General features: G+C 32.2%; 3 protein-coding genes across 3 annotated transcripts; 1 reads left to right on the forward strand and 2 right to left on the reverse strand.

The window, feature by feature from the left end:
• Positions 1 to 390: 390 nt before the first annotated feature.
• Positions 391 to 9,906, forward strand: LOC124821750 (uncharacterized). The gene is made up of 6 exons (XM_088095693.1): positions 391 to 800; positions 4,874 to 4,966; positions 5,070 to 5,303; positions 7,235 to 7,337; positions 8,577 to 8,806; positions 9,418 to 9,906. Exons 1-6 carry the CDS (start codon positions 511 to 513, stop codon positions 9,635 to 9,637), a joined length of 1,170 nt encoding a protein of 389 aa, XP_087951819.1. The 5' UTR covers positions 391 to 510; the 3' UTR covers positions 9,638 to 9,906.
• Positions 9,907 to 11,459: 1,553 nt separating this feature from the next.
• LOC124821748 (gibberellin-regulated protein 9-like) lies at positions 11,460 to 12,773 on the reverse strand. The gene is made up of 4 exons (XM_047293682.2): positions 12,619 to 12,773; positions 12,251 to 12,304; positions 11,987 to 12,047; positions 11,460 to 11,821 (listed from the first exon to the last, which is right to left on the reverse strand). The coding sequence occupies exons 1-4, from the start codon at positions 12,661 to 12,663 to the stop codon at positions 11,640 to 11,642; spliced, it is 342 nt and encodes a 113-aa protein (XP_047149638.1). The 5' UTR covers positions 12,664 to 12,773; the 3' UTR covers positions 11,460 to 11,639.
• A 1,932-nt stretch (positions 12,774 to 14,705) lies between these two features.
• Positions 14,706 to 19,768, reverse strand: LOC124821747 (ubiquitin-conjugating enzyme E2 28-like). The gene is made up of 5 exons (XM_047293681.2): positions 19,649 to 19,768; positions 18,267 to 18,354; positions 15,358 to 15,485; positions 15,097 to 15,201; positions 14,706 to 15,016 (listed from the first exon to the last, which is right to left on the reverse strand). Exons 2-5 carry the CDS (start codon positions 18,334 to 18,336, stop codon positions 14,873 to 14,875), a joined length of 447 nt encoding a protein of 148 aa, XP_047149637.1. The 5' UTR covers positions 18,337 to 18,354; positions 19,649 to 19,768; the 3' UTR covers positions 14,706 to 14,872.
• Positions 19,769 to 20,015: the final 247 nt, after the last annotated feature.

Raw genomic sequence — 20,015 nt, forward strand, 5'->3', positions numbered from 1 at the left:
AATTGTTAATGAAAGTATTTTTGACTTTTCAATTCACTTAACTATGTCATGAATTTTGTTTTTAATCTTTCTTTTATTTCTTCTAATATATATATATATATATATATATATATATATATATATATAGGTATTTATGGTCAATACGAATTTATTTGTAATTCTAAGTAGAATTAATATAAATATTAAATTTCAATTTATTCTCTAAGAATGTATAGCGATAATTTTATTATATATTACAAACAAGACAGATTTTTATTTTGAATTTAATAATAACTGTATTATTTGATGTAAAAGAAAATAAAATCTGGCAAGAGGAAAATAGCAAGTGACTGTATAAATCCAATTTTAAATAAATAAAAAATATATAAAATCTAAGAACTATCTTAATAAAAATGGCAAGAGTCTCTGATCTCACTCCATCACTGAACTCATCAGCAATGGCAATGACAATGACAAGGCACTGAACACTGTATTCAACCCTCTTCTCACCGTTGCTCGGTGATCATATCAATGGCGTTCCACAGAGCCCCAAAGCCAAAACCTAAATCCACGAGATCCCCAATTCTGCTTCTCGTGGCAGCAGTGACAGCAATCGCGCTTCTCTTCCTCTTCTCCTCTCTGCTTTCCACCGCCGGCACAAAACCCAGCCTCTTTCAACGACGCCAGCAGCACTTCGAAAAGTACCTCTATTGGGGCAACCGCATCGACTGCCCGGGAAAACACTGCGGATCGTGCGAGGGTTTGGGTCACCAAGAATCCAGCCTCCGGTGCGCCCTCGAAGAAGCCATTTTTCTCGGCAGGTACTTTCCAATCTGGCAAATTACCTCATTTCCCATTTCAATCTGTTATATTGCAAAACTTTCCAATCACATGCAGTTAGTTAGTTTGTTACGTTAAATTTTGGTTAATTACCGTTTATCGATTTGAATTTGGATCCTTAGAGTGTGAAAATTTTCATATTAATCCCTGAACTAAAGAAGTTCAAAATAAGTTCATAGAATATGAAATGAGTTCATAAACAAATGTTATTATTATTGAAGTGGCGTTAGTCCCATGAGAATGTTGTTTCTTGGGATTGTTAAACCCCAAACCAAATATGGAAACACAGTTTACCAATCTCAAATTCCTGGAAACTTCCCGTCTACCAAACGCTCCTAGTGTGACTTTAGTAGCTAAACATATGTTAATATTATTTAGTCACATGACTGTTTAATTTTTAACTAAAGTGATTGACAGATTAGGTTTTGTTAGATAATCCCCGTTAGTAGCTAGTTAAATTATTTTAAGAAATACAAGGTGTTATTTTGATGGGTCCGCAACTAAGTAGGTCCGTTGAAGGTGGGCTTATGCTAATAGACCAGTAGCTGTATATAAACAGTAAGAGGGAGTGAGAGCGATGACATCTTGTCCACTGTGAAAGAATTTATGCCTTTGGGTATTGGGAGGTGCTAGACGCTCAAAGTTGTGCAGGTTAAACATTGTATTGAGGATGGGAGGAATCCCATATTCTTTATAGTAAGATACCCGAATTCCATCACTCTTCCAAGTTCTTTTTTTAATTTCTTATTTTCAACGACTAAGGTGAAAATTTTCAAGGACTAAGGTGACAATGCATAGCGTTTCAAGGACTTGAATGGCGTTTTACCCTTAAAATTTAGGTCTTTTCTGGAAAAAATGCTCTATAAGCACTTATACACCAAAAGGGTTAAAATTAATTGACCTTATCTCTTAATTTAAAAACAACTTATGCACCTTAACTTTTAGAAAAGTTATGTGAGAGATGTGACATCCCAAATATATAGCAGATATATATGCAAAGACATCACCAATTTATAATATTAGAAAGCAGTTAAGAGATGTACTTAAAGTATTATAGGATTACAGTCTTCCAGAATTTACTAAGAAATTAAAACTTCAAGCACTAGAGTATTCCAAAATATGTCCAGAATTTGAAACTTAAAACATAACAAGGTTCTTCAAAATGACATAAGAGAACTAAGAATTCCTAGTGGGTCTAAGCTGCAGCATCATCTTCATTTCTCTCCAATGTTGCCTCCAAAAAAACCTCATCTTCCTTTGCTCACATCCAAGTGGATGATCATTGCAAAAGAAAACACATACAACAAGCACACAAACAAGCAAGGGTGAGCTAATTATATAAAAGCATGCATCATATCAAGCACATAACATACAAGAGTTAACTTAAATCAAAGCAGTTTAAGGCATACATCCTAGCATGTTATCTTCTAGACTTGACTCGTCCGGACTTTAGAATGATAGTCGAGCTATGGCGGGTTCTGCACTCGTGGTGACTTATGAAACTTGGGTTCCCCACCCTGCCACGAGGTTAGCCTGTTCCGGGCCTTGAGGCATACTGGAAGCCCCAAGACTAAGACCTTCTGCTACTCCTCACCACATGAATTAATCCCTCTACTTGAGTATGATTAGCCATTGGAGTTTCAGAGTGACCCCCAAGACTGAGCTCCTACTTTCATTCTAAAACACTAAGGATCTCACCAAGAGATCCTACATGGAACTTGATTTACAACTTGAATCATACTTTCATCACTTTGTAATCATATACTTTCTGCCATAATCAACATGTACACAATCTCAACAATATACATTACTCACCACTCACAAATTATAAAAATAACATCTCCACAATTGAATCTAAGTTAATCAATACCAAAAACCAAACAGCTCCAACTAGCCCATAACAGCTCATAAAATGCATCAATTTATACATACCTACAAGTAATATAATTATTGATTAACACTCACGTTTCAATATAAGAAACAACTATCCTTACTTTATTATATATATATATATATATATATATATATATATATATATATATATATATATATATGATACGTACAGTATCTTGTAAGAAGCATATCAAACTCTCTTTTCAGGCACCTGTATTGTTGCAATCAAGGCTACTCTGGATTCTAAATTAATCATAACTAACTACCCATCCTGGAAATCATAAAGTGCAAAATGGATATTGGAGTTATTGTTTGGAAATACCAACGCACCATTAAACTAATATATATATATATATATATATATATAGTACATATTTTATCTTATAAATATATATATTTACATTATATTATTATACTATTATACATATATATATTATATTAACTAATATATATTATATTAACTAATATATATTATATTAAATATATATATATATATATATATATTTATATATGGATCCTTACTTTAAATTTCAAACACACAGTGATTGATTTTCTAAAATTATAATTGACTAGAAATTAACACATGATAACTTTATGCATCTACAATCAACTTGTTTTATTTTATTTTCATCCTAGTAGAGATCTTTCTTTCCCCCAATTGGTCACCGGAGAAGACCCAGATGTCTGAACGCATCAAACTCACCTTCGACGCCAGCACATATGACTAGTCACAATTGACTAGACCAGGCCAGGGCTGCTCTATGATCAGGAATGTGCCAACTCAGGTTTTTATACCAACAAAGAAAGGCTCTCAACAATTAACAATTAATTTATTTAAATTATCTACCCTGTTCTCTTATGCTCTAAATCTGAAATGCCTAATTTTAATATTTTCACTTCCTCTCACAGCAACCTCAAACAATACTTGTACATCTATTTAATAATCATATACATGCTATTACAGAACCTTTACTCCAGACCTTCCAACAAGATCAATTTCAGCCAACAAACTCATTCAAAACAGATTAAATTCATCACATCACAACATGCACAATTTCACAGTTTCAGTTATAACACCCAATACAATAAAAGTCATAAAACAGTTTCACAAGAGCACACCAGTTCAACATTCATATGCATATATTTTTTATAAAATAAATTCATACAAAAATAATTAGCTCTCCTTACCTGGAAAGCTTAACAGTACCACTCCTAGGAACGGTCTAGCAGTACCTCCTCACAGAGGCGAGTTTGACAGCACCTATAAGCCACCAAAAATTGGTGCAGAGCACATTTCTTAGAGTTGGAAGGGACAGAGAAACTAAAGGAAAAGCTACCAATAACAGGCAACCAGTAAGTTGCATGGCTTAAGTTCAAGAACGGTTGAAGAAAAGGGAAAAAAAACTTACTGGTTGGAATTGAAAAACGTTCGGTTCAAACTGAAGTCCTTGGTGCAGCGAGCGCGGAAACACCTTCAAATCAAAATTTGATCGGTTCAGTGAAGAGAAAATCTAGAGAGGAGGCAGAGAGAATTTTAGGGCAAGGGTTTTAGAGAGAGAAAGAAAGCTGGCAAAATGAAGGAATTCTGATGTTTTAGAAAACCCCTTCCTAAGGTCATGGGTCCTTAGCTTATGGGCTGACTGCCTCAACATAAGGCCCAATATCCTTATTATTTTCAGACTCTTACAAGAGAACTCCTGTAAAAGTTCCTTTTATTAAAAGTGAGAGTGTTAAATCACTATGTAAGAAGTGAGAGTTGTTAGTAAGAAATTCAATTCATTTTACCTTTTAATTTATTCTTTTATAATATCTTACGGAGAAAATTTTCAAATACGACCTTAGTTACGACTTTGTTCCTTCTCAACAATAGTATTTAAGCCAAGTTGATGGTTTTGTCTTTTCAGTTTTCAATTTAATTTAATTTTTCTTATTTCTTTGTTTTCTCTTCTTGGATTTCTACCACGTGTCATAACATTTGCTGAAACAAATCTTATGGATGCAGTAATGTCTTTATTTAAGGTATGTAACTATGTGATTTAAGTGAATTTTGGCCAAGAAGAGAGAGTGTATTGTTTGGGACAATAACATAAAGCCTTAAATTAATACAACTGAAAGGTCTGAATTGCAAAAAATGAGTTAAGTTGTTATGTGGTGATTGCAGAACTTTTGTGTTGCCATCAAGGATGTGTATCAATCCCATACATAACAAGAAAGGCATTCTTCACCATTCCGCTAATGGTAGCTCTGAAGAACTGTGAGTTGCAGCATTATTGCTAGTATATGTGTCTGTTATACCTTTCCATTGCTATGCTATCTGAATTAACTGGTCTTATTTATTTTTTTGTTTAATATGCTAGGTGGGATGCAAGTTCTTGTGCCATGGACTCTTTATATGACACAGAACTTATGTCAGGTACTGTTCCTGTGATTTTTGACAATTCAAAAGAGTGGTATAGGGTTCTATCGACAAGCATGAAGTTGGGAACCAGAGGTGTTGAACATGTGGAAGGTGTTAGTCGTTTCGATCTTAAAGAAAATAGCCACTACTCTGATATGTTGCTCATAAACAGAACTGCAAGTCCTCTTTCTTGGTAGGTTCTAAAAGGAGAATTATGGTTAATTTATTTTAGGGTAAATTATTCTTTCTATTGAATATAGTAAAATTAAATATAGGATTAATCTCCCTTGTATAGCAAATACACATGCGGTAATATATTTATAATAATGAGAAATTGGATTAAGCCCAAATACAAATGTTTCCCTAATTAACATAAAACAATCTATCTAATCCTTTCAATTCCTATAAAATAAGGAGGTTATAGAATTGTATATGTTCTGAATGTATTGTGTCTAATGCAGACCACATAGAATGTATTTATAGCATAATACAGAATCAATCATAATAAATACATCTAATAATTAGGAATCAATCATCCTAATTTCCTAGATTATGTAATGCTTAATTTTCTCGAAATCTGTAACAACTGATTTCATTCTAACAGAGGTCAATAAAATCATCCTCAAAAAAGATTTTGTATTAGTTTAGTCCCTATAGAATATAATTATAGCTTTTGCGGTCCTCATCGTTAATGGCAGTGGTCGGAAACATAATGTGGCTAATGAACTCCCACTCTTGCCACACTGCCACCTGCAGTTCCTCGGCCTCTAATCCAAATTTGACTATGATTACGTCATTGTTGCATTCTTTGACACCAGTGTCTGGCTGGAGTGGATCAACTTCTCTGATTTGAAACTCGGCCCTGTACCCAATGCTGAAAATGCGTGTCTGAATTTGTTTGTGCCAAATTCTCTCCCAAAAACTGAAAGTGCAAACTCATCAATGCCAAATTCTTCTCAAAGGTCACAAAGCAGGTGCATCCCCTTACAACACAGATGGCCACAATACCTGCATTGCAACCACCGCCACGAGGCACTATGCCTTGTAAGCCTATATGTGAGGGCACTTCAGGAATCGTGAATGGCTTCCCTTGTCGTATTACCTCAAGCCAATCACAATTGGATCCTATGTTGTTGTTCTAGAGGAGTGTTTATGTCTTCTTCTGCCTGCAACAACAAACCAAGTGAAATGTTAGTGATCAATCTCACACTGGTTAACAAACAATATGAGCAGGCACCTTTGGGGTAAAGGTGATACAGGAAGTAACCTTGGGATTACGAAAGGGTTGGTTGTGAAGAAAGCTGGTGGTATGGGAATGATTCTATAGAGCATAATCTCCAACGGTGAAGGACTTTCGTGAGATTGTGTTAGCAATGTTGTGTTTTTCTCCACCGTTGTTAATGCTGAGGACCACAAAAATATGTTTACATTTCATAGGGACTAAACTAATAAGAATGTTTTTTGAGTATGTTTTTGTTAGTTTCCCCATTTGACAGAAACTACAAGCATAATTTACCCTTTATTTTATTACGTTGCAAAATAAGGTTGGTTTGTGTAGCAGGTAAATTGGAATAATGAATCTTATTTTGGTGTTTTTAGTCAATTTATGCAAGAAACAATAATGATTTCCTTTTAGCTGGGAGTAAAGTACATTTTTTCGGTATTCAATTTGTTATGCCTCTCAAGATGCAAGTATGATCATGATAGTCCTTATTTTCACGTTTTATGTAACTGTGACCTTTATGAAATTTCTCATCCCCATTAATGTGTCTTCACCTTCAGTTCACATTGAAAGGTTAAATGTCTATGTAGTTAGTGTATGTTTTCTTGTTAAAGGAATTCAATTTAAACTTGTAGGAGTGCAGAACTTTTGTTGATAGGAAGTTAAGAACTTCTGAGCTATTAAAACTGATGTACATGAGTTTAAAATGTGCCCAATGTAGTTGACAAGTTTTAACTGTATCACATCACAACCAAGTTGGTTTACAATTCTTGCCTTGGAATAACTGCCATAATGATGCTACTATGTAGATGATTGCTCATAAAGTTAATTGTTATATATACCTTGGAAAGATATTTTTCTTTAAGTTTTGTCCATTTTTTGAGGTGCTAATGACTTCCCAGGTTTATGGAGTGCAAGGATCGAAACAATCGCAGTTCCATATTGTTGCCATATTCATTTCTACCATCAATGGCTGCTGGGAAACTTAGAGAAGCAGCAGAAAAGGTCCATCTACTATGTTGTCTTTTAAAGTTCCTTAATCATCAAAGGTTTTATAATTTGTTTGGAGATGCAAGTGCTAGAACTTTGATATGTTTTGGTATTCCATGTTGGATTGGGATATATTGTATCAATGAGAGCCTAAACGAGTTATTTCAAGGGGAAATGCTGGGCCAGGCTCTCATGCGTTCATGGTTAGTAGATTAAATGAAGGTTGCATACTTGCACTCTAGAGGATTTCTTGAGCCTAACCTTGAGCATGTATCCCTTTTTTGAGCTAGCTTGTTTCATGTCAGCAATAAGTGGACTTAACTATATTAAGAAGTGAACTTTAAGTTTAACTCAACCCTATAAAACCGGCTTGTCATATGAGGTTTGCACCCATTTATTCTATACTAGGCACAATCATAGTATAAAGTGACTTCATTTATAGTCGATATAGGACTTCTAACAATATCAAACGTGAGATAAGACATTAATAAGTGGTCCAATAGCGACTCGATAGTAGATGGAACAATATGTCCAACAAACAATAAATTTCGCTAAAATAGGTTCTAAATCATGGTTCTGATACCATGTTAAAAAATGGAATTAGTAAAACCGGCTTGATAAGGTTTGCACTCACTTATATAATATAAATTTGCCTTATTGTGAGACTTCTAGCAAACTGCATAGAAACTAACCCCTTGTTATGTGTAACTTCTAAATGATGTATAACTAACGTGACTAGGCACAATCATATAGATCTTCTGGTTGCTTGATTGTTTCAACAAATTACTTAATTGATCGTAGAAATTTTCATTTGGAGGCACAATATAGTTAACATACTATTTTTTGGTTTTTCGTTTGTATGTTCATTTTATAAATATTTGTTAAGCAGTTGACTATTTGGTATACTGTGTATTCACTATATATCTGTCTCACTCATTGAATAAAAGTGAAAACTCTGTAATCACTTTTTCTGCAGTACGTGATTAAAGGATATTATGTTTCGCAAGTCGTCAATTTCCTTAGATGATGATCCATCTAAGCTTTCATTGAAATACTTCCTCTTATAATAAGGATATATATTTGAGAAATGATAATTGAAATTTATTTATGCACCAAGAGATGACAATTTGCTTGGACTATCCTATTAAATTACAAAACTTGTAATGCATGGTTTATTATTATATCTGTGACATTGCAATAAAACAGTATCTCTTTGTTACACATTTTAATTTTTTATCTGACTATTGTTCACAGATCAAAGCCTTACTTGGTGATTATGATGCCATCCACGTTCGTCGTGGGGATAAAATAAAGACCAGAAAAGATAGATTTGGTGTAGCGAGGAGCCTGCATCCTCACCTTGATAGAGACACCCGACCAGAGTTTATTATTTGTAGGATAGCGAAGTGGGTCCCACCTGGAAGAACCTTGTTCATTGCTTCAAATGAAAGGACTCCAGGGTTTTTTTCACCACTTTCTGCCAGGTAACCGTTCTCATGATCACACTGTGGGGTAAACGGGGAGGGGATTCCTATGCAGTAATTTCCTTTGCTTCAGAAATCGTACATGATAGATTAACAATAATTACAACATGGGTTAAATATATTTTTTTATTTCCAAATTGTTTTTAAAAATTGTGTTTTGTTTCGAAACTAAATATATATGTATTTTGTCTCTACAGTTTTATGAAAGTTACGCAAATCATCATTTTCCGAAAATGGAACGTTAAATGTTTATCATGTGACAAACTGAATTTTTCATTAAACTATAATATAATCTCCAAGTAGTGTTTGTTGGGAGGATATTTTACGTGAATTTCAAGGATGAAATATGTATATATTTAATTTAGAGATGAAACACAATTTTCAAAAATAGTTTGTGAATGAAAAATATATTTAGTTCTTAAAATATTTATGTTTAATGCTATATGAGGCTGACCCTGGTAATTCAATAGTCATGGAAAACAATTACTTAAGTTTATTATTTATTTTCTACAGGAAAGTTGTGTTGTTTTTAGGTTGATGTCCAGATTGATTGAAACCAAATTGCAATAATTATCATGTACAACTTTATACTCTTTATGACTCAATTGCAGGTATAGACTGGCGTATTCATCAAACTATAGCCATATATTGGACCCATTAATTGAGAACAATTATCAATTATTCATGATCGAGAGGCTTATAATGATGGGTGCTAAAACGTTCATTAGGACGTTCAAGGAGGATGAGACAGATCTTAGCCTCACCGATGACCCGAAAAAGAACACTAAACTTTGGCAGGTACCTGTTTATAATGCGGATGAAACATGCTGACGACTAGAGCTGACTATGAAATCCACCACAGTAAATTAAAAGTTGCATCCCCAAAATTTTTAGGAAGATATTCTTGCAAGGAAGAAATGATAGGTGGTTGATTAGTTTTTGTTGTAAATTATGATGTTAGCTACGTTAAAAATTCCATTAATTAATTCATTAAATGTATGTACTTGTCCCATAGTAAAGTTGAAGTGATCACTATATTTTTGCCTTGATTAAAATTTTAATCCTTAATAAAACACATATTTTGTTGAGTTATTACGAAATATTTTGTTGGTTGAGTAGATATTAACAACCATTGTAATTATTACAATTGATATATTACAATTGATATATTGTAGGATTAAAAAATTGTCGTACTAGTTTACAAAGTATATATATAAACCTCTCGTACTAGTTTACAAAGTATCAATTTAAACCAGATTTTTTCCACTCATTTATATATTTTCCCGTCTTCTCATCACTGCTATAACATCCGTATTAGTTTCGGGAAGTTAATTTAGTGTCCAGTGGAAAACATTTTGATATCACACATTCAACTAGAGCCATTGTTAGGTTAAGATCCCTTGGGTCTAGTTCATCAATATTCACATAGTGCTCAATATTGATTCGAATTGGGTTGTCCGAATGTGGAGCATAGGAGATAGCACCAACTATCACACACTCCAGTAGGAAGACAATAGTTGAAGAATGGATAATAGAGCTAAAACACATACCTAGCAATTCTCACAATGCTCATAAGTGGAAGAGATAAATTGTTCCAGTAGGCCATTGTTGCAGGGAAGAAAGTTGTTGGGAAGCTTTGGCACTGTTCTCTTTTGATGCAGGACTAGTTTTGTTAGAAAACCGTAACTGTTTGTTGCATGGTTTTGGCTTTCAATCCACTTGTCACATCCTATGTACTCAAGAATATATTGTTTGCATTCTCAACTTAAAACGTAGGTCCAATGCATGTGCAGTAAAGGTCTGACGTTAAGTCATCATAAATTAAGTGTACCCAGTCCTCTTTGTTTAGTACCTTGTAGATGGTCTTTGATTCATGAAATAAAATTGTAGACACTGCTTGGAAAAGTTTCTTGCAAAAGGCCTTTTAGACATTATAGGATTGTTTAATGATTTTTTAAACAAATTAACAAGTTAAAAATGTTTTAAATAGAAGTTCACCGTACACATTATCTTTTTATGAAACCTTCATGAGAAGTTCTTTTACATTTCTAAGCTATCATTTTTTTCATTCTAGCTTCTATTGCTTAAGAAACTTCGTCTTTCAAACGATTTGAAATAGAAAATGCTTACATTTATATATTTTACGTTGGTCTGAAGTTAGAATCTAGGCAATGATTGTTGTAATTCATATTCACTAAATTGAGTGTGAAATCTTGTAAAAGCTTTATTATTGTATAGTTTGAAGAAATTTTATATACTTAGCCTAATATAGTTGTTGTTAAACTTAAGGGGGGAGTTTAATCGATAATTTGAAAATGTACTCAACATAAAGTTTGTAATAAAAATACTTATTAACATATTTGTTTATTTAGTGGAACCCTTTAGAGTTTACATTGGAGAACTCAGAGTAATTCATGTTTAGAGTGAACCAAAATAAATGTTAAAGTAATCATTTTATCTTTCTATTACTTGTACATTGCTTCTATTAGCCTTTTGTCAAAACGTTTTAAGAAAACCATTTTTAACATGTTCATAAAATCTTTTAATGATCTTGTTTAAGCATCTAATTGTATGAGTTTCAAAAATGTTCAAAGCAGCATTTCAAGTTATATTTAAACTTCGTTTTTAAAGTTAACATTGCTTTCACATTGGATATCAGCTAATCACTCCGGAAAATTAATCATTTAATACAAAACACTCTCTAGATCAGATACACAATCTCTCTTTGTTATACAACAAAAAAGTTATTTTATTACAGAGTTCACTCTCAACACAAAGGATACGCTTAGGTTTGAGAAGATAGAAAGAGACATGAATGGAAATAATAATAATATTAAGGGCACTTAGGCTTATTTCCGTGAGTCTTGAGGCGTGCATAACAAGGACAAAGATCTTTGTTACCATAGGTACCAGGTGGCACGCAGTGACATCTGTGACAACATGACTTACATGCTCTTTTGCATCTCTTTCTTTTTGATGCTTTGCTGCATCTTCTAGAACATTCATACTTGCAATCTACTTCCACAAAATCAAATCATTTATTATATAATTAATTACACCAATTTACTCAAATTATAAAAAAAAAAATAACAAAAAGACTCAAATTTATTAGTGCTTTTGAATTAAAACAGTATTATTTTCCTCAATCATAAAGACCCTGTTTAAAGATGTACTACTTACTGATTTTGTGCAACTGGAAATCTTGGTTCTTCAGATCCACCTTCTTACTTCCTCCATTTGTCTGTAACCAAACACAGTGTTCATGTTTTTGTTTACAATATTTACTTTTCTTAGTAAATTATTTACAAATGAAGAAAAACAGCTAATGTGATGTATAAACTCATTTAGGTAGCCACATGCATGAACTAACAAATCAAAGAAATTGCAGACTGGTAATAACATCAACAATGCCATGCATGAAAGCAGAAAATTCGGATAACTCACATTTTCAAGAAAACTGGCCACTCCAGTGCTGTTGGATGAAGCTTCTGCAAAAGCCTGGAATGAGATATTACACACCAAAGCACAATTTCTTTGTCAGATTTTAATCATCTCAACTTTTGTAAAATAAATAGAATTGAAACTCTCACATGCAATATAAATGATAAAATTTAGTAACATATAAGAAAAATCCATGAAACATGTGACATCATGTTATTTTGTATAGATAACTCATAAAAGGTGAATCTCTTAAGAAAACCTGACTTTACGTAGGTTTGTAGTTATCCTAATTCTATCTTATCTGTAATAAATATGAAATTTAAAAAAAAAATCCTATAGCAGAACTGAAAATGTACAGAAATTGAGTGTACCTGTAGCAGCAGAAGAAGAGCAAGAATAAAGAGTCTGAAGTCCATGTTGTGGTGGGTTGATGAAGTGAAGAAGAGGTGAATTTATATATGAATTTTTACCTTTATCTCTTAAAAGACTTTACAGGCAACAGAAAAAGGAAATTCACAGGATTGAGATGACCGAGTGCTCTAAAATGAGCTATTTTGGAAGCTTTCATCACTTTTGGTTTTATTGGTTAGTATGGTCAGTGCACAGCTGTGTGATGCTTTAGCTGCATATGAGATCACGGGAAAAACTCAGAGATTATTGGTCCCCTCTCTGTCTCTCACCAAAATTTTATCTCTAATTCTTAGTGTCAATAAGAACAGTAGCTAGGTAACAGAAATAAATAAGTGTTTTTTTCCCTGATATGGAAAGAACCAAACAAAATAGAACTCTCAAGAAGTTGAATTCTTGAGTTAGTTTTGCCATCAGTTAGAAATTGGTTGGGGAGGCATAAGATTTTCTTCCCCTTTAAAAGGAAGGAGAGTTTGAGTGAAAAGTTTATGTTGGTTAAACTAAATAATTAATTAAATAAACAAGTTAATGTAAACTTAAGTTATCTATATAGACTATGGAATAATATATACATAAAAATTAATATGTTAAATTGAATTAATTAAAATTATTAAAATGTAATGAAATTTAAAATAGTGTTTTATTGATTTAAATTGTTAGTATTTTGCAATTTCGTTCAATATTTATACTATTTAAATATATTTATTAATTGAATTGTATATTATATTGATAATTTGTACAAAGTTATATGTTAAATGAATTTAACATTACTTTTATGTGATTATTAATAAGATAACATGGTCTAATTTTTTTACTTTTGAATTGGTATGGTACTCTCGAAAAATAAGAATTGTTATATAGTGAAATTTTGTGATTTAAAAAATAATTAATATTGAGTGATTTAATTGTGACATACTTATTTGTTATTAAAATTTGAAAATTGTGTTTAAATCTTTGAATATGAGTAATTTATGTTTCCGTTGTTGAAAAACAAAGTTTTCAAAATTTTAGAATCAAAATTAAAAATGTGAATACTATAGATTCAGATGTTAAGATGGAAAATTGAAACTAAAACACATTGGAGAAAACAACAACTAAACATGAAAATGTAGTTTAAAATTGGCAAACTATTTCAGCTCACTATCATCGTTTGTTGATGCTCATGTATGAAGACATAATTTCTTGGACATACCTTTTAAATATAATAAAAAATTCAAATTAATCAAGTGCAAGACATGTATTAACTAACAGAAAATATCACCAACCACTTCAAAACTGAAAGATGAAAAATTATTTCAGAGAAGATAAATGGAAACAAAGTAAATATTTTCAAAGTTTCTCTAAGGAAAAGCTCCCGCCAACACTAATGGAATTCAATTTCGGAAACAAAAATCACGTGCATGAGCCAAGTATATCTTTGTGAGTTAAAAGATGTTATCTGCCATATGAAATTATTTTACACATTGCCATATTTATTTATTTATTTATTTATTTATATTTAATAAGAATCTAAATGTAGTTTATTAAGACCGGATGGCGATAACTGTGGTTTTCATTTTCAGTTGGAAATGGAAAATTATATCATGAAACTAAGAAAACACTTTAATCTTTAATTCGAATGCATAATAATAGACTGGTCAAGTTATCACATTAATTCTTTTTCCATTTTCCATTAAAAATTTTGAATTGTAAAATATAAAACAGAGTAACGCCGCACGAGAATGGAAAAAGATTCAAGAACGCCGCACGTGCAGGACTTTGGTTTCATCAAAATTCATTTAAAACGTTAAAAGCAAAAGAAAATAAAAAATTATTAAAGTAAACCACGTAGCAATTGTACAATCTTTTTCTGTTTGTTTTTTCTTTTTTATGTCAAATGTAATTGCTATATTATAGATTTAGTCCTCTCTCTATCTTACATTGAGTTTATTGAGGTTTCTATAATGCATTATTGTAGATAAACCAGAATAAATAATTACTTTTGTTTTTGAAAAATAGTTTGAAAATATTAAATTAGGAAGGTTTGTTATGAAAATATGAAGAGGCAATATTAATAGGTAAAAAGTGTTTCCGGGGTTTTAATTATTATTATAAAATGAAAGGAGAAGGCACTATATATGTATTATATGTACCGACGAGGACATGAGGAAACATATTTTGCACAAAAGGGGTGCCCCAGAAGCATAAGCATAAGCATATGTTGTGGGTGTTTTTCTTCTAACTCATTGCATATTTCTGAGTCCAAGAACGTGCAGTGCTCTCGTACTTTGCTCTGTCTGTCTTGTACATGTGAGCAATATCAGGCACCAAAGGATCATCTGGGTTCGGATCTGTCAGCAAGGAGCATATTGACAGTAGCACCTGTAACACATTATTTCATTAATAATCAATTAATATCCACTTTCATTCCTCATAACACTCTTCTTCTGCTTCATTCATACCTTGGAAACTGTAAGGGCAGGACTCCACTGCTCTTTCAGAATGTCCAAACAGATACTGCCGTTGCTGTTTATGTTAGGATGAAACACCTTCGTTCGGAACGAAACCTACAAAACCAACATTGTAAATACGTGAAATTAGAAAAGTGACAATTTCATCCTAAAGTCCACATTAAAGTTTCAATATCACATAAGAAACTAAGGCGACTAATCTCTTGAATACTTATGTGGTATCACATAAGAAATTTAGGCCTAGTTAGTTACCTTTGGTGGCTTAAATGGATAATCCGGTGGGAAGTGAATGGTGACCATGAATACACCTCCAGCATAAGGGCTGTCTGCTGGACCCATGATAGTGGCTTGCCAATGAAACATGTCATCACCAACAGGGCCTAATAAAGAATGGAATATACAAGATTCGTGACATCCTTCCCACAGAAATAAGATAACTTTAGCTGCATTTGATACAGGTAAATAACTACATATAATGTTATTAATGTTATTTTATATTTTATACATACAAACAAGGTGGTATTTGGCTACATGAAGCTGTGACCAAAACATCATAATCAATTCAAATCTGCATATAGCTTCTGTTACTCTCAACCAACCCTCTAATTCTTGTAATAGCTCCCTTCTCTAATCGCTAGGCATTTGCGGTCTTATTCTATAAACATGCATCTATGCCCAAAATCTTTCTTCATAAAATTGACAAAAAAATATCCATATTATAGACCCCGTCTCATTATAGTTCTCAAACTCAAATAGTGTTTTGTATACACACATACATGCTATTGAATTAATACTAATTATATGCAAATATACAGAAAAAAAAACTCAATTCATGAAATAATTGTAATTAACAAAAAAAAATTAACAGAGTGCCAAATTACGAAGAAGAATGAACAGAGGGAAAAAAACATAGCAATCTTTGCACACAAAAAATGAACACGAACAATACAAAACAAATGAAAAATAAACGGGGAAAAAGAATTAAAAATGAATAAGGATTGGGTTGAGAAGGTCCTGGCCAAGAATCTCAGGAAAGAAGCCTGTGATGTACACAGAAGCCATACTATCCATGACAGGCCGCAAATCCAATCTGCCACAGTGATCGCAAACACTAAACAGCAGCACTACAATGGTTAAATAGCAGCCAGTGGCTGCTCCTACTCATCATCACTATCGTATGCTCCTAATAACTTGGATACAAAATTATTCTATTTGTTAAACATTACAAAGAAAATCTTATACTTTATACCATTACAATTAAATCCCTCTATTATTGTAAAAAATGTGAAATTATTAAATTCTTAAATAACAAAATTTTCATACAAGAGTAACTTAAAAAACAACTAATAAAAAAAATTATCATTTTATATAGAAAAGAAAAAGGCTTATTTTAATTTTCGTGATAAAAAATTTGCTATTAAATAAGTCAAGAATTGTAAAAAGATAAAATAAACCAAATTTTAAATTTCGAGAATTCAATAATAAATAGTATAACTTTTTTCATTTTATTACTATTATTATTATTACTAACAATTCAAATGATTAAGTTATTTGATAATTGTATGATTAAGCTACTGCATTTCTTATAATAATATTCTGAATCAATCCTAGAGATTAATAATTTCAATCTTTCCCTATAGAGATAATTAATTGTAATTAACATAAAATAAAAGGAAAAATGTATAATGTTTAAGAAATAGGAAGAATTTTGTGAAATTAGTCAAAATCTGTAAAAGGGGATTTATATTCATATCTATTTAAAAAAAATAAAGGTTCAAGATTTAAGTGTACGTTTTTATATTTATAAAATAGGAGTGATTGTGTAAGAAAGATAGGTTTGAATAATTTTCTTTTTCTCTAGATTAAATTTGAATACACATTCATACCATTAAACTCTCCATCATTGTATCCTTTCTTCACTTAAAACAAATATCAATTTCCTTGTCCAGATATGATGAATGTTACCAATGGTGGATGACAACAAGCCAAAACGCTGCCACATACACCAAGCAAATGGCATGGTGGCCTGGGGCAGAAGCCATGACAAACAGACTACACAAACACACACATATGATATAACTAAACTAAAGAGTATAAAAAATTAGAAAACATAGTATGCTTGACTTTTATTTTTGCTTGACATTGTCCTAGAAGGGAGAACGACTGGAAACGACATTATAGATTTAATCGAGAAAGTTAGAAAACAAGGAAAGATGGACTGAAATTCTGAAAACAGAGAAAACTAAAACAGAGAACAAATTGTGTTAAAAAATAACAGAAACAGAAAAATGAAGATAACAGAACAGAATAATCACAAGAAGAACAAGATGTCAATGTTGCAGAAACACTGAAAAAGAAAAGAGAAATGAAGAAATAACAGAGAAAAAGAAAATAGCAATTGACAAAGAAAGATCAATCACTCAGAACAGTAAGAGACAAACAAAAAAGAAGTCAACAGAAAGAACATGCAGAGAAAAAGAAAGAGGTGGTCACACGAAAACATTTGCCAGAGCTCTTGGCGCTATCATTCAAGTTGCCAGCAAGAGGAAGAACAAAATGAAATGAAGAATTGAAGCCCAACAATGAAACAACCCTAAAATGAATACAAATAAAAGTGGTCCACATGTGGCAGAAATGGTGGATGGCATCATAAAAGAATTTGGCAGCTAGCAAATGGCCGCATGCACAAAAAAACACCACATCATTGAGGTATGGTGGCACCATAACTGCATTTTCCTAATTAACCACTTTAAATCAGTTTTGAGAACTATCAGGCCTGTTTTATAGTGACAATTTATGTTATAAAATAACAAATAAATTAGAAGATAATAGACTAAGATGAGAAGTAAATAGTGTATATAAGAAAACACTTCAAATCAGTACAGAGCTATAAGCAAGTTTAAAAGCCACCGGTTACGTAACAAAATGATAAATAAGATAGAAAAAAACACAAAATATATTAGAGTCAAAAGAGAACACAAGAAAAGCATTTCTACTCATGAAAAAAGCTCCAGAAATAGAAATATTAATTAGTTTACTTACAGATGTATAATATAGGCACAGATCATTCTGAATTATTAAACAACAGGATTAAACAATAAGACACACAAGGGTGAAGAAAGGGGAAAGTAAACAATAGAGACAATCTCAGGCAAACAAACCAGCACTGCAGGAAACAGGAGGGTCCTTCTGCAAATCCTTCAACTCCTTAGTAATGCGTTTCGAAGCCATCACAAGTGTACAGTGCACCTACATTTAAGATAAATTTCAGGCTTCGTTTACCTTGTGGGGCAATTTGTGAACCAATATAAACATGAATGCATTTAATATTACCTGTTCCTCAGTTTAAAAAACAGAATGAATACCATGAGGACCGAGTATAAAAACTAATTCAATTTACAACTTATGAAGGTAATACAAACAGACTATAAATAAAATATTTCGTTGCAGTTTTTTTTTTCAAATCACGTAGACTATATCAAAAAAGGATTTAACAAAAGATAAAAAGTTCATTTCGAATCAAACACCATGCAAAATATTAGATAAAAGTTTGACAGGTAAAATGTAAGTTGTCAGGAAACATAACTACCTTAAGTTGTCAAAAAACATAACTACGATGGAAACCATTTTACTCCATTAACGTTTTTATACTTCGAAATAGTGAAAAAGCCAAGACACAACAATAAGAAGAAAACAGAAATGGGATGCCTATAACATGAGGAGTTGGGTCTGGGGAACCTCACAAGCAGAGAAGCTATTTGCAGGAGTGGTACACCTTAAACAAGAGACCACCATCAATTTTTTTTTTAAAAGTTCATGTTTGATTGCTTTGATGTTCTAAAATATCAGACAATTTGAAACAAGAAAAACATCTAAAGTGACAATTCTTTTCGAAAGGAGGGGGCAACATATAAACAGTCTTATTCAATGCACAAAAACGAAACATTAACTGATATAAATTATCACAAAAAAAGGGTCCCCCCCAATGATAGCATTAGCATAATAGCCAATTCAAGGTGGGAAATATCACAGAAACCAAAATATGATTTCACTTTGATTTGATCAAACAGATTTGACTAGAGAGCAAAAGACTTTGCAACAGAAAAACATGAAGTCAATTTTCAGCCAAAATATGAAGAGTACAAAAAACTGACTTAAATCACAACCAACCTATAGATTTCACCAAATTAAAAATAACAACAAGAATAAGTGAAACCCAGGATTTAAACCATTAATGGTTTGCAGACGGATTGCTGAGTGCACAGCAACATAGAACATATCTCTAAGCACACAACCGAGTAAAAGGAAAAAAAAAAATCAAAAACAAAAACTACTGAGTCCCGCTATCAAACAGCAAAAACAAAACAAAATCAACAAAAAAGAAAAAAGAAAAAAGAAAAGCGAAATCAACCCTAAAATCGGCAAAATAAAATTCGAGCAGCGCAATAATACGATCAAGCAAAGCAAACGCGAAGAGGAAACGTTGCAGAGAGAAAGAAGTGAGATAAGAAAAATCGAGAGAATCGAAACGGGCGTGAGATACCTTCAAATCCTAGGGTTTAAAGTTTGATCAGCGATGAGAAAGCGTTGAGGAGTGTAAGAGTGAGTCTTTGAGGCTATTCCTTATATAATCTTCCGTGGTATGCGATGCTTGCCATGCACGTGAGGGACCAAAATAATTAATAAATTAATAATCTTTCACACTCTTTTTTCTTCTAGATTTTTTTTATTCCTTCTCTGTATATAATGTATAATTAATAAGTAATAATTAATATTTTATACTTCACACTTACGCCCAATTATCCTCTTATCTGACAAAGATTAAATTAATAAAACACTAATCATGAAATAACTATTTTATATTATCACTTTTTAGCTTACAATAAGTCTGCTTGAAATCAATTCATTAA

This window comes from Vigna umbellata, chromosome 8, assembly GCF_029865625.1.
Source record: "Vigna umbellata cultivar VRB3 chromosome 8, Vumbellata_1.0, whole genome shotgun sequence".
NCBI classification, from domain to species: Eukaryota; Viridiplantae; Streptophyta; class Magnoliopsida; order Fabales; family Fabaceae; genus Vigna; species Vigna umbellata.

Bases quoted from the DNA above. Each gene is read 5' to 3' on its own strand.
- LOC124821750 (XM_088095693.1), top strand. From the start codon at position 511: ATGGCGTTCCACAGAGCCCCAAAGCCAAAACCTAAATCCACGAGATCC. The intron at 7,338-8,576 runs GTCCATCTACTA...TATTGTTCACAG, and splicing joins TTAGAGAAGCAGCAGAAAAG to ATCAAAGCCTTACTTGGTGA. The intron at 8,807-9,417 runs GTAACCGTTCTC...ACTCAATTGCAG, and splicing joins TTTTCACCACTTTCTGCCAG to GTATAGACTGGCGTATTCAT.
- LOC124821748 (XM_047293682.2), bottom strand. From the start codon at position 12,663: ATGGACTTCAGACTCTTTATTCTTGCTCTTCTTCTGCTGCTACAG. The intron at 12,048-12,250 runs GTGAGTTATCCG...GTTTGGTTACAG, and splicing joins TGGCCAGTTTTCTTGAAAAT to ACAAATGGAGGAAGTAAGAA. The intron at 11,822-11,986 runs GTAAGTAGTACA...TTGTGGAAGTAG, and splicing joins TTTCCAGTTGCACAAAATCA to ATTGCAAGTATGAATGTTCT.
- LOC124821747 (XM_047293681.2), bottom strand. From the start codon at position 18,336: ATGGCTTCGAAACGCATTACTAAGGAGTTGAAGGATTTGCAGAAGGAC. The intron at 15,486-18,266 runs GTTTGTTTGCCT...ATTCTTTATTAG, and splicing joins TCCTGTTTCCTGCAGTGCTG to GCCCTGTTGGTGATGACATG. The intron at 15,202-15,357 runs GTAACTAACTAG...TTGGTTTTGTAG, and splicing joins ATCCATTTAAGCCACCAAAG to GTTTCGTTCCGAACGAAGGT.